The 12,342-nt window shown below is 49.2% G+C and overlaps 1 protein-coding gene across 4 annotated transcripts in view; it reads right to left on the bottom strand.

Annotated features, from left to right (window-relative positions):
* CTIF (cap binding complex dependent translation initiation factor) overlaps nucleotides 1-12,342 on the bottom strand; it is a 148,350-nt gene that overhangs the window by 59,765 nt on the left and 76,243 nt on the right. For all 4 annotated transcript variants that reach the window (XM_082300848.1, XM_082300849.1, XM_082300850.1 and 1 more), the window contains one exon: nucleotides 8,210-8,286. In XM_082300848.1, the coding sequence (XP_082156974.1) occupies nucleotides 8,210-8,286 (77 nt within the window). The remainder of the gene's footprint in view (nucleotides 1-8,209; nucleotides 8,287-12,342) is intronic.

Genomic DNA, 12,342 nt, shown 5'->3' with positions numbered 1-12,342 from the left:
TGGCAATTTGGGTTAAATTTAGTCTGCAGGACAGGGGTCACTTCAGTCCCCAAGGCTGAGAAGAAAAAAAGGGTATAAAAAGTCTTGTGTTTTAGAGTTTTTATGCAATGACAAAGCCACTCTCAATAGAGAGGTGGCAACCCTGCAGCTGAGAAATACACCCGGCTCACTCCTGCCTCCTGGCATTAGAAAAAACCGAACAATGAAAGGAAAGGATTAAATCTGCTTAGATGAGTATCTTTTAACCCTTCTGCATTGGTCTTTAGCTAGGCACATAAGGAGGATGGAGCAGATATGGAGAACTGTAATGGACATGCATCTCCTGACGTCCTGCTCATGTGGACCACGTCCTGTTGAACTCATAAAGGTTTATCTTTCTCTTGCCATTAGTCTTGAGCCCACAGAGCTCTCTGACTTTCACATAAGTGCTTTAACCTTGCACATACATAAAATGCAGAATTCTTTTGGCTGCTGCCAGCACCAGGAAAGGATCTGTGAGCACGGCACCCCTTCTGCGGTGTGCTCTGCCGGCAGGATCACGGCCGCACCACCTGCCCTCGGGGGTGATGCATGGCTGGGCATACTTCCACTGACATCCTCAAGCACGTAAGGCCTCAGTGCTGCTCACAATGCCAGAAACGAGAGGGTGGAAAACCTCTACTCAGCCCGCCACAGCTTGAGACATGGGTGACAGGCAAAACAAATTCCCCAGGGGATGCTAAATACCAACTGCTCCACCTCACTGCTCCCAGGGTTTCACATGGACCACTCGGATGATGGGAAGACCCTACATCTGCAGCTCTGGGGATGGTGCTGGGGCAGGTGACTCGCTCTTAGATAAGCTGGCCCAGGACTGATGCTAGATATAAATTTGGCTGCACTTCAGATGGCTTCTGCAGAGCTGTTGAATCATGTGTGTGCCCTGTAAGTACCAGGGCTCAGATTACGGCACAGGGATATCACAGAATCCTAGAATGGCTTTGGTTGGAAGGGACCTTAAAGCTCATCCTGTTCCAACCCCTTTGCCATGGGCAGGGACACCTTCCACTATCCCAACTGGCTCTAAGCCCAATCCAACCTGGCCTGGAATGCTTCCAGGGATCCAGGGGCAGCCACAGCTTCTCCGGGCACCCTGTGCCAGGGCCTCACCACCCTCACAGCCTAGAGTGCCTTCCCAATCCCTAAGCTAATTCTGCCCTCTGGCAGTTTAAAGCCACTGCCCTTTGCCATGCTGTGTCCTGTTCACTCAGCCATGGTAAAAGGCAGCAAAAGGTGTTGAGAGAGACAAAGAACCTCCAGACCTCACCTCCAAGAGTTCTCTCCTGCCGAGAAGTTGCAGTGCTGCCCAGGAGCTCCACCCGCAGCTGAGTCACACCAGCTGCATGTCCATACGGTGTCAGGAGGTGGCTTTTTGATCATTCGAGGACTGCTCCTTCAATGGGGAGCCTGGTGCAGGCTTTGTTCTCAACAACCTCCTCTGTGGAGGAGTGGAGTCCCTGTGCTGTGACCCCTGGCAGAGCCTTCTGCTTGACGCCTGGAAGGAAGGGCAGTGGGGCAGGGCGATGCCAGGGTGTCTGGCCAGCACAGCTCTGTAGGTCAAAAGGGCTCCTGGTTGACCCTTCCCGATACCATCTCTGCCCTGCTCCATCATCACCTCACCCTGAGAGCAGCTGCTGGGCCAACCAGATGCAAATGACAACAGGTCCTACCCAACAGCCTTGTGAGAGGGCATGGCAGTAACTACAGACACAGGGAGGAACGACTTTGTGCTGCTGCAACTCCCTGCAGTTCCCTCTACCTGTTACTGCCTTGGTGTCAATCAGACCTTCCTCTGACTTCCAGTCTTAATTAAATGGCCAGTTTTATCCACTTGCTGCTCGAAGCAATGTGTTTCTTCAGCAGAAACTGCCCTTCTGGCCCTGCACCTTCTACCCCCGGGTACCTCGAGAGCATCTGCATCTGCCTCCAGCCTCTGCCAGGCAAGGCTGAACCAGCTGAAATGTGCGAGGCAGCATTTCCTTCTCTGTGCTCCCAAGTTTATTTATCTTTCACTTCCCCAGGTGACCCTGGATCGTCTTATTAACAAACAGAAGAACAAAAAAAGGCAGAAAACTTTTGCTTTCCATCTTATCTCATCTTAAATCCCCCTTGCTTATGGCTCCATCTCACTCCAGCACCACACGGTCCTGCAACTCCCACTCAACCTCGTATCTTGTCCCTGAATGAGGAGATCTTGCCCTTGAAGGAGCAAGCTGGGCCAAGCTGATTCCTGTGGTGTTTTACGACAGGGTGAAGCGGTAGAGTGCCCTTTATGGTGTTTTGAAAGGAAATTGTACAGGAACAATGTCCCGAGCAGCATGGCTATTGAAAACCCTTCACAAAAGGAGTTTGTCACAAGAGGAAAAGCAGCTTAATCAGTTGAACTAATCACTGTAGGTGGTTGAGTGTCCCCGAGGGTCTGTAAAATTAAATATAATGGGAAAAGAAATATATCACAGCTTGCCTACGCTCCTCAGTGGAGCCGCCAGCGGATATGGGACGTTCCCTGCCTGGCCCCGAGCCCGCTGTGACCGTCCTCTGGGCAGTCCCTAGGCAGAACCACCTCCTTGAAAGACCCAGGCCAGGGCCACATGGCTGGGCTGGGATGAGCCCCAGGAGGCTTCTCAGCAGAGCAGGATCTGGCTGCGGAGTGGGGACAGGGATGCCCACTCCATGCACTCACCCCAGATAACCCAGTGCGCGGCGTGGGCGTCAGCAGGAGGGTCAGTGGTGCTTACACAACCCTCCTGCTTCAGGAAGAGGAAACCGTCCCTGACAGCCACCCGGGGCTCTCCAGGGAAGGAGGATATTTCTGCCTCCCCCAGCTCTGAATCTAATTAAGTCCAGAAAACATACAAACACACAAAAAAATAATCCAGGCTGTTTTTTCCTGATCATTTAAGTGCAAAGCCAAGTTAACGCTAGGAAGCAAATAAATTCAGACAATGCTAGAGAAAACTTGGGGACATTTCTGTAATTCTGTCCTTGAAAGCTTTAAGTATTTGGGGCATGCTGAAGGGAGATGGAGACAGCTCCTGAGACTCTACGCTCCCAACCCTTCCCTCCATGTATGAGCCAGGAGGATCCATGCAGCCTTCTGCTGCAGCTCCCCACACAGGGGATTTATGTAGGGTGGATTTCCCAGGTGCAGAAACACTCCTCTTAAAATCTCATCCAACAGGAGGAGGAGAAGACACAAAGCTCAGTCACAGCTTAAGGTGATGGTTCTTCACCAGAGGCTGTCTGTGATCCCCAACAATCCTGGCTGGGACTGGCAGGGCAGCCTCTCATGGCTTTGGTCACACCAGCTGCACAGAAGAAGCACAAGAGATTCCCACTTTTCCTACTGAAAAGAGGAATTCAGAGGCCTCTTTTGCAAAGAGAGGATTGATTAACTCTCAGGCTTTCACTCCATCCTCTCCAGGACATGGGGCTGTTCTCTCTGCTATCCTCTCCTCTTCTTGCCCACAGACAAGGACCACCAAAAGCACCGTGAGGTACCAGCCAGCATCTGTGCACACCCAAGATTTGCTCTTGGTAAGATATTCAGCCTGATTTGTCTTTTGAATCCAACAAGATGTTGGATCAACGTGATTTCAATGGTGCAAACTTTTTAAGACTTTCCCAAAAACCTTTTCCTGGTCCTCAGAAAAACTGTGCTGTTGCTCAAGTGACACAGAACCATTTCAGTACTGCTAACTAGAAGACCAAGAAGTAGGTACAACCTCACTTGCCTTAACCCATTGCAACTCCATATATTGCCTGTAAATCCTATCCGAACTGGCAGTGGTTTTTATCATTCCTACAAGGCTGGGCAAGCCTCTGTGCATGCACTTCCAGGCATTTCCAGGCCAAAGGATTTGGCCAGCTGGACTCTCCATCCCAAACACATCACACCAGGAGGCCATGGGAACTGGGGGAACCCTGTGCAACATAAAGTCAACTTGAAATGCTTAAAAAGTGGGGATTTTGAGAACTTTTTGAAAAACAAGGGGCCAAACCCAGAGCCCACCTGCCCAAGGAGATCACATCCCAGCATAGCTTGCGCTCTTCTACCAGAGAGGTACTGGGTTGGGAAAGGTCAGAGGAGAGGACCTGAGAAATGGGTCTGGAGTGCCCCATATCCCACAGAATTTTTTTTTTCTCGCAGGAGAGGTCCTGCCACTACCCAGGAAAACTCTCTCCTTCCCTAGAGGTGGTTGCCTTTGGGAGGTCAAACTAAGTGGCCTTTGGTGCCTTTGGACAAGGTATGAAAACATCTGCCTGTGCTGCTCCCCTTCCATGACGCCAGCAAGCAGTGATGCCCTCCACCAGTCTCATCAGGAGGTGGCAGTCCCACCTCCTGACTCCAAGCCAACAGAGAAAACACTGCCTGCAGGATTTCTGCCAGGAGAGGTGGGGAGGTTGATACCTCTCCTGCTCTGATCATAACCTCTTTGCAGGAAGGACCTCACCGCCTTTTGCAGGCTTTTACAACACCCTGTGCAACCAAACCCTCCAGCAGATGTTGACTGCTGTTACGGAAAATGTGCCCAGTTTTTTTTTAATGACATCTAATTCGCTCTTCATACCTATTTTATGCAACAAATGAAGCATGCATGCATGGAAAAATCATAGGATCCCAGAATGATTTGGCTTGGAAGGGACCTTGAAGACCACTCAGCTCCAGAAGCAGGGACACTTTCCACTAGGCCAAGTTACTCATAGCCCCATCCAACTTGGCCTTGAGCATTTCCAAGGATGATGTATCCACAAAACCAGAAAAAATTACTTGGGGAACATAAAAACATAGCACATATGCAAGGAGAGATCTATGGGTCACTCCCTTGGGGTTGCTTCTCCCTAAGAGAGTGCAAGGTGTGAGACCTCAGGGTAGGTGAGCTGTGCTCCTCCATAACCCAGGGACAGCATTTCCCGAGGAAAGGTGACGGGAAGGAAGCAGAGACAGGTGCTATTTATAGCAAGGCTGGACACCAGCGTCATTCTGCATGTGAAACAAAAGGTGCTTCGCTAGCCCAAGACATGTCCCCATCTGAATGGCACTGTCAGGGAGGCCAGAGAAGCCCACACATGTTCTGGGAGGGAATCAGTACCATTTGTAAGACCAGCTGGAAAAAAAAAAAAAAAAGCAGATTTCTTGGTACCAATGCGCTTTATCAGCTTTTTTTGTAGTAGGTGTGCTATATGAAGCTCCAGCTAACCCAAAGGTCACCTACAGCCAGGCAAGGCCAGCTGGACCCGTGCATCGAGCAGAGGCCAAACTGGGGGTTGACACCGTGACCAAAGCTGGATGGCCACTTGTGAGGGTGACTCCTGCACCTGGCAGGAGATGCCCACCACGGACACTGGGGATTTGTCAGCCTTGGACGAGGCAAGTGCTGGGCAGGGAAAGCCCGTACACCACGTGCAGGCATTACTTGTAAGGCCCAGGGTGCTGCTTCAGGACTCACCAGCTTCAGGAGAAGGGGAAAAGCTGCCCCATGAAAACCAGACCCAGGTGTGCCCAGGACTTTGGGGCCACACCTGCTTCTAACCAACATAGCAGGACATCCTCTTCTTGCAAATTCACTGCATGCCAGCCCTACTCCCATCTTTGGCTGCTACCAATCACCTTTCTAGGAAACCAGACCTTCTTCCCTTGGGTCCAGGTATCCAGAGCTGCTTCCCAGCCCTTTCCCAACCCATGCACCACCAAATGGCCCTGCTAGGCCTCTCCCAAACCTCACTGTCTCTGATGTCCCCTCCACACTCTTGCAATTTTGACTCTCTCTGTATCCAGATAAGGTTTTAAACAAAAAGCCTGTAACTCCCAACTGTTCTGCCTGACATAAAATTTCACCTTGAGGAATTTTTATATCACCTGTGTGGCTCCACCAGCTCCGGAATGGAGCTTTTCTGCCCCAGAATGATGCCTGGGACATTAAGATAATAGCACTGCAATAAAGTGTAAACAGCTTTGTAGTCTGTGTTCTGATACAATCTGTTGTTTTTCTCCTATTCCCTTTCTTCCCCCCCTATTCCTGCCCTTTTCTCCCCCTACTTCTGTCATGCTTTCCACATAAAATAAACATTCTGAGAGCTAACTCACTGCTAGAAATCAATTCTAAGAAGCAAGGAGCCCTCCAAGGAGCAAGTGCCCTCTTGGAGCAACTCAAGCAACACTAAAAGGACTAAACCTGCCCTCCTAGTCCCAAATGCACCATAGAGACAAGGGACCCTGAAAACCCCCAGCAACACAAGTGGCATGGGGAGAGAGAGTCTGCTGAGGTTTCAAGCTGAAGGAAGGGGACAGGAACCATGCCTTTTCCTTTTAAATACTTTAAAAAATGTTTTTTCACTCCAGCTCCCTCTACTCAGGATTCTTAGCTTTTTGAAATTGAAAAAAACTGTGGTTTTCTGGCTAAGCTTTGACAGCACTGTGGAGGACTTGGGCAGAAGTGCATATCCTCTGCTCTTTCCACTTTATTTCATTTGAGACTGCTTAGGGCTGAAGTGACCCCACGTCTCCTCCGGAATGATGCTGGATCAATTGGATTTTAAAGCTTTTTTCTCTTCTCCTGGGACACTATCCCAGGGCTACTTGGCTGGGGCTGTATCTCACCCCATGATCTTCCAACCCCAGCCCAAGGCAGTTTCTTTTGCTATCTCTCCTTGCCATCTGTGCAGGAGGCAGGGATGCCCTGGGGGGCTGAATGCTTCTGTCTGCTGATGGCTTATCTGAAGGGACCAGAAAGAAAAAAGAAACAGAAATGCACATTTGGCATGTTCCCTCCCACCCCTCCAACAGGCAGGGTTTTTTGGATGAGAGGGAAGAACCAACACACAGCTCCATGGTTCATCACAGCCTTGGGCATGCAGCTTCAGGCAGAAGACCCCTTGGCCCTGGTCTCCTCTTGCAAAGCATCAAGCACTGTTTGCATGGCAGAGGAAGACCAGAGATGGGAGCAGGACTCACCAACCTCCACTGTGATTCCTCCAAGGAGCCCAGCCCAGTACTCCAATTAAGCTCACCCAGCTCAGTCTTGCAACACAGCAGACCTCAGCTTGGTTTTAACCACGTTTTGGTGATCCCAGGGCTGCAACCCAGCTGAAATAAGACTTTTTCCCCCTGCCCCAAATCATGAAACTATATTGGCTTTTGAATTGTGTACAGCTAAAAAGGAGGGAGTCCCCAGAAGGAGAGGAAACGGAGTTTGCTGCTGACAAAGCATCCTGACCACAGAAGGATGTTTCTAGGTTGCCTGAGAAAACTCTTTTTAGCTGTTTTTTTGGTCACTCAGTGAAGTTTAGGAAAACCAAACCACGCAGAGTTAACTACATCATAGCTGTTCATGAGATAAGAAGTGATGGGGAGATTTGAGGACACACTCCAAGGTGTCTGCCAGGCTTCACCAAAAATTTCCCCCTGTGACAGCTCAGGCACAGACTTCAGTTTATTCCAGGAGAAAGCACTGGCCACTTCTTCTCCTGTTCAGTCATCTTTCAAAGTCATGGTTTTAGAACTGCCCTGGGTGTGTTGCCTCAGCTGCAGCAGAACAAGTCAGCAGAAATAAAGCTGCATGTACAACTAACTCCCTTACTCCTTGCTTCTTTTCACATTTAACCATGGTCACAATTCCTATCAAGGACTTTAGATGCCCTCATATAATTGAATATGCACTTTATACAATTAAATATCCAATCGACCCGATTAAATTAACTCAATGGATTGAAATCAATGCCGCAGGAATTCAGCTGCCTGTACAGCACATCCCCTCCTTCCCACAGACACCTGAGGCTGGCTGCGACCCCCTCTTAACCAAACCATACCCACTTTCCAGGCAACCTTGAAACTCAGCAAATTTTGTTTTTCAATAGAAGAAGAGAGAACAAATCCCAAGGACTCGAGCTTTTACAGACAATAGTTTGCCAGCTGTCTCTTTGAGTACACGTGGGAGGATCTGGCTATGCAGGAATAAGTACAAGGAGAAGAGAAGGTCCTTAAGGTACTCCTGGAGCAATGCAGGACACATCCCAAAATATTTTCAGGATGTTAGTGCTCAATTAAGAGTTCATGCATTAACCCTGCTGAACAGCAGCACTATCCAAAGATTCACCATGAGGCAGTTGAGGAAGATGTGCAACAAAGAAGACTAAAAAAAGCCCCAAACACTGAAGAGGTTTCACCTACCTCCGGTCGTTTCTCCTCCTTCTGAACAGTTTTTTGGTGTGTGCGATTTCAGCTTCATGAGGCAATGGATGGTAACCCTGCAAAGCAGAGGGAAAAGTAGTCATCAGCTCCAGGAGGCATCAACATGGAAAGGGTCAGAGCGGGGTAGAGCTGTACACTCAGCATGTGAGCATGGTAAAAGAAACAGTTCCCACCCAAACATCCTCACAACATCCCAGACCCTACAAAAGCAGGTCTGAAAACCCACAGACATGTTCTACTGTCTCAGGGCCATTGCAAGGAGCAGGGAATGAAGTTGTCTGCAATTTCTGTATGGGAGGAACCACACAGGGCAAATAACTGGACCACAGATGTATAAATCCCATACATACCACAGACAAGGAATTCACCCACTTCACACATGACACTGGTGCACCTAAGCCATCCAAGTTCCCTGGGCTGCTTCCTATGTGTATTTTTCCAAAAAGGTGAAAAAATGTCTGTAAAGGAGGATGCTTGGCATCGTTTTGAGGATACTGGGGGAAGCCAACAGGAGCCAACAGGCAGGTCTGTTGGGGCTGTGCCCTCACACCAGCAGGGAGGGAACAACCACAGCAGGAGCACCCCACTAAGCCTGCCCACCACGAACGAGTCAGCCCATGCCACCCCTGCAGCAAGGACAGGTGGGATCCACCCTGCAGGGAACAACTGAGGACAAGGATGGTAAATCATGTGACCAAGCACAAGATGAAAGAGGACAGATTTAGATGAGATACTAGGAAGACATTTTTTACTGGTAATTAAAAAGAAAGTCTTTACTGTGAGGGTGGTGAGGCCCTGGCACAGGGTGCCCAGAGAAACTGTGGCTGCCCCATCCCTGGAGTCTCCCAGGCCAGGTTGGATGGGGCTTGGAGCAACCTGAGACAGTGGAAGGTGCCCCTGCCCATGGCAGGGGGATGGAATTGGATGATATTAAAGTCCCTTCCAACCCAAACCAATCTAGGATCCTATGATTCCAAGACAAGGCAGTGGAAGAGCTGTGTGTAACTCCAGCTGCTGCCTTTCCAGTGCCCTCTTCCCACTGAAGGTGCCGACTCTGATGCGGTCTGTTCATCTGATAAGGGGGCTGCTGTATTTACCATCCTACTATGGGCATGACAAGGCTTTGTTAATGCTCACACAGAGCTCTGAGGTTCCTGGATGAAAGGCTCTACGTAAGTGCAAAGCATTATTTATTTTCCAGGGACCACAGAGCTGTCATAACCATAATGAATTTTATTTATGCAGTATTGTCCTTCCCCAGCTGGTACAAGAAGCCCTGTAAAAGTTGCTCCTTTTATTTCCAACGCAATCTATCTCAGCCTAGAGCTCCAGCCACTGCTGGGAATCACCACGTGCGAGGGGTCATGAGGGAGCAGCCTGGGCAAGGGCAAAGGCTGGGTGGGGATGTGCCTCATCCAGCAGCAGCTTTGTGACATTGGCATGACAACATAACACACTGACTTCAGAGAAAAGCCGCTCTCTGAGTGAAGAGCCTGTGGAAATGACAGTTGATTTTAGTAGCAGTTACTGAGATAACAGTATTTTGAGTTTCTCTCTGGAAGACGTAATGGAAGAGAATGGTTGCTGGGGATGATGATGAATTTAGGCCAGAGGAGGCACTGCCAAGTCGAGGACAGATGGGATTTATTGTGACCATCCATCCTGACCATTGCAAAAAGCCTGGAGAAACTGCTGCTGCAGCAACTCTATCACTCCCATGGCAGCTGGAGTCTTCTCATTCAGAGAGCTTCACTCCTCCAGACTTCAAGGCATAAGGAACTCACTGAACCAAAATATAATGCCATTAGAAAAGGTCCAAAGGAAAGCTACAATGATGGTGAAGAGTCTGGAGGGGTCACACGAGAAGTGTCTGACATCACTGGGCTTGTTTAGCCTTGAGAAGACTGAGGTCAGACATCACTGGGGTCTGCAGCTCCTCCCAAAGGACAGCTCTGATCTCTGCTCTCTGTGACCAGGGACAGGACCCAGGGAAGGGCTGGAGCTCTGCCAGGAAGGTTTAGGTTGGAGATCAGGGAAAGGTTCTTCCCCCAGAGGGTGCTGGGCACTGCCCAGGCTCCCCAGGCAATGGGCACGGCCCCGAGGCTGCCAGAGCTCCAGGAGCGTTTGGACAGCGCTGCCAGGGATGCCCAGGGTGGGATTGTTGGGGTGTGTGTGCAGGGCCAGGGGCTGGACTGGATGATCCTTGTGAGGGGATTCCAACTCAGAATATTCTAGAATTCCATGATTCTATAACAGCTTAGAATCACAGAATGCCAGAATAATTTGGATTGGAAAGAACCTTAAAGATCATCCAGTTCCAACCCACCTACCACAGGCAGGGACACCTTCCATTGGACCAGCATGCTCATACTGAAACTTCATTACTGAGGGCTGTGGTTTGAGTGTTCTTCATCACTCATTTTCCCAACTATTTATTTTCACTGAACGCATAGGAAGAGCTCCATATCTCTGAGATCTCTGTTCCTCTGAAAAATTACTTGAAATCGGCCAACAGATAACAAATGGAATGAGAAAAGGAAGGGAAGGAGAAGACACACACAGCCCAATCCCATCAGCAGAGCCAGTTTAGGAAATAAGACTAAAAATAGTATAATAATTAGTGAGACTGCTTCTAAATGTTGTACTACCACAGCAGGCTAATGCTTGGGGTGTTTTTAGGAATTTAAGCTGCATTGCAGACACATGTGCAAATCCAATTACCTTGGAAAAATGAAACTATCTGCACTCCACTCAAGGACCAATTTCCTCTAGTGAAGCCCTCATTAAAGCCTCAGGAGCTGCCTTTCTGCTCTTTCCAACTAGAAACCATACGTACGGCAGTGCACTCCTGCATGTCCTCCTTGCAGAGAATCCCTGTCCTTCCTCAGACCTCTACCCACCAGCAGCTGATGTCAACGGGATGAGAGATGAATTAATTACATGGGAATAACTTCCTAATCCAAGGAGCACTCCTGGACACCGTCTGTGCCTGAACAGAGGAGAACTTTGTGTCCCCATTTAGGAAAATCAAACATCTCCCTTCTGCAGCCAAGCAGTTCCCTTCCTCAGTCCTCGTCATGAGACACTGTTTTGGAAAAAAACAGTCACTGATCCCTACTCTTGTCTATTTTAGTGCCTAAACAAAGCTAAATTTGGAAGGGAGAAAAGTTGACTCTTTTTTTTTTTTTTTTTTGTGCAGTGAACTGATGTAAAAGGAAATATCAGCAACTTGCAAGTAGGGCGGAACGGCTGGAGAAGACCAAAGGTAATGGGTGGGTGGGGGCAGAATCCCAAGGGCACGGTGAGAGCTTTGATAACACAGCTCTTGCCTTGAGGCTGCTGCCCACCACAGGTTGTGCAGGACAGTCGTGGAAGTGCCTTCAGCAGAGCCAGCTCACTGAGGACAACGTGGATCTGAAATGCAGCTCTTCCATCTTTCAGCAGAGACGCTCCTTGGGAAGCCCAAATCCCTGAACAGAGCCAAAGGCAAACATCTCTGAAGGCAGAAGACCACCCTCTGCAGTGGGTCTACAAGAGGCATGGGTTTTTCTCCTGCTTTGGCCAGAAACACCATCAAACTCAGCTGCTCATGGTTTTCATAGGCAGGTTTGCAACTCCTCAGCAGGCAGCAAAATCATGTTTGGTCTCCTTCCCTCACGGGTTTTATTCTGATATTTATGCACAGGTGGCTGGAGAAGGTAACAAACCAGCATTTCAGTGCTGCTGGTTCTGAAAGCGAGGGGTGTGGGAAAAGCAAAGCACAAGGAGCCCATGGTCACAGGAAGGATTGCTAACAGGGCTAATTTTCAGTTTTGGATGCTAAACACTCTGTGGTTTGCATGGTGGGAAGCTTGGAGCAGAACCTGAGACGCCCATGGGACTTCTAATGCACATACGTTCCAATTTAAATCATAAACATACATGCTCTGACAAGAAGGGCCAGAAGCTCTGGAAAAGAAGGGTTGTTCAGGAATGGTCTGCCCTCTGGGCCAGTCCCCAGGAGACCAGCTGTGTTGTGACGTGCATACACATTTTTAGATTTTTGGGGGAAAACAACTCTTGGAGAAGGTGATGTCTGGCAAGCTCAGGTGACTGTTCTATGGCCAGCTAGG

The sequence above is a fragment of the Coloeus monedula genome, assembly GCF_965178545.1.
Source record: "Coloeus monedula genome assembly, chromosome: Z".
In the NCBI taxonomy this organism is placed as follows: Eukaryota; Metazoa; Chordata; class Aves; order Passeriformes; family Corvidae; genus Coloeus; species Coloeus monedula.
The sequence above is the reverse complement of the archived record's forward strand: the minus strand, read 5'-3'. Positions and strand labels throughout refer to the sequence as shown.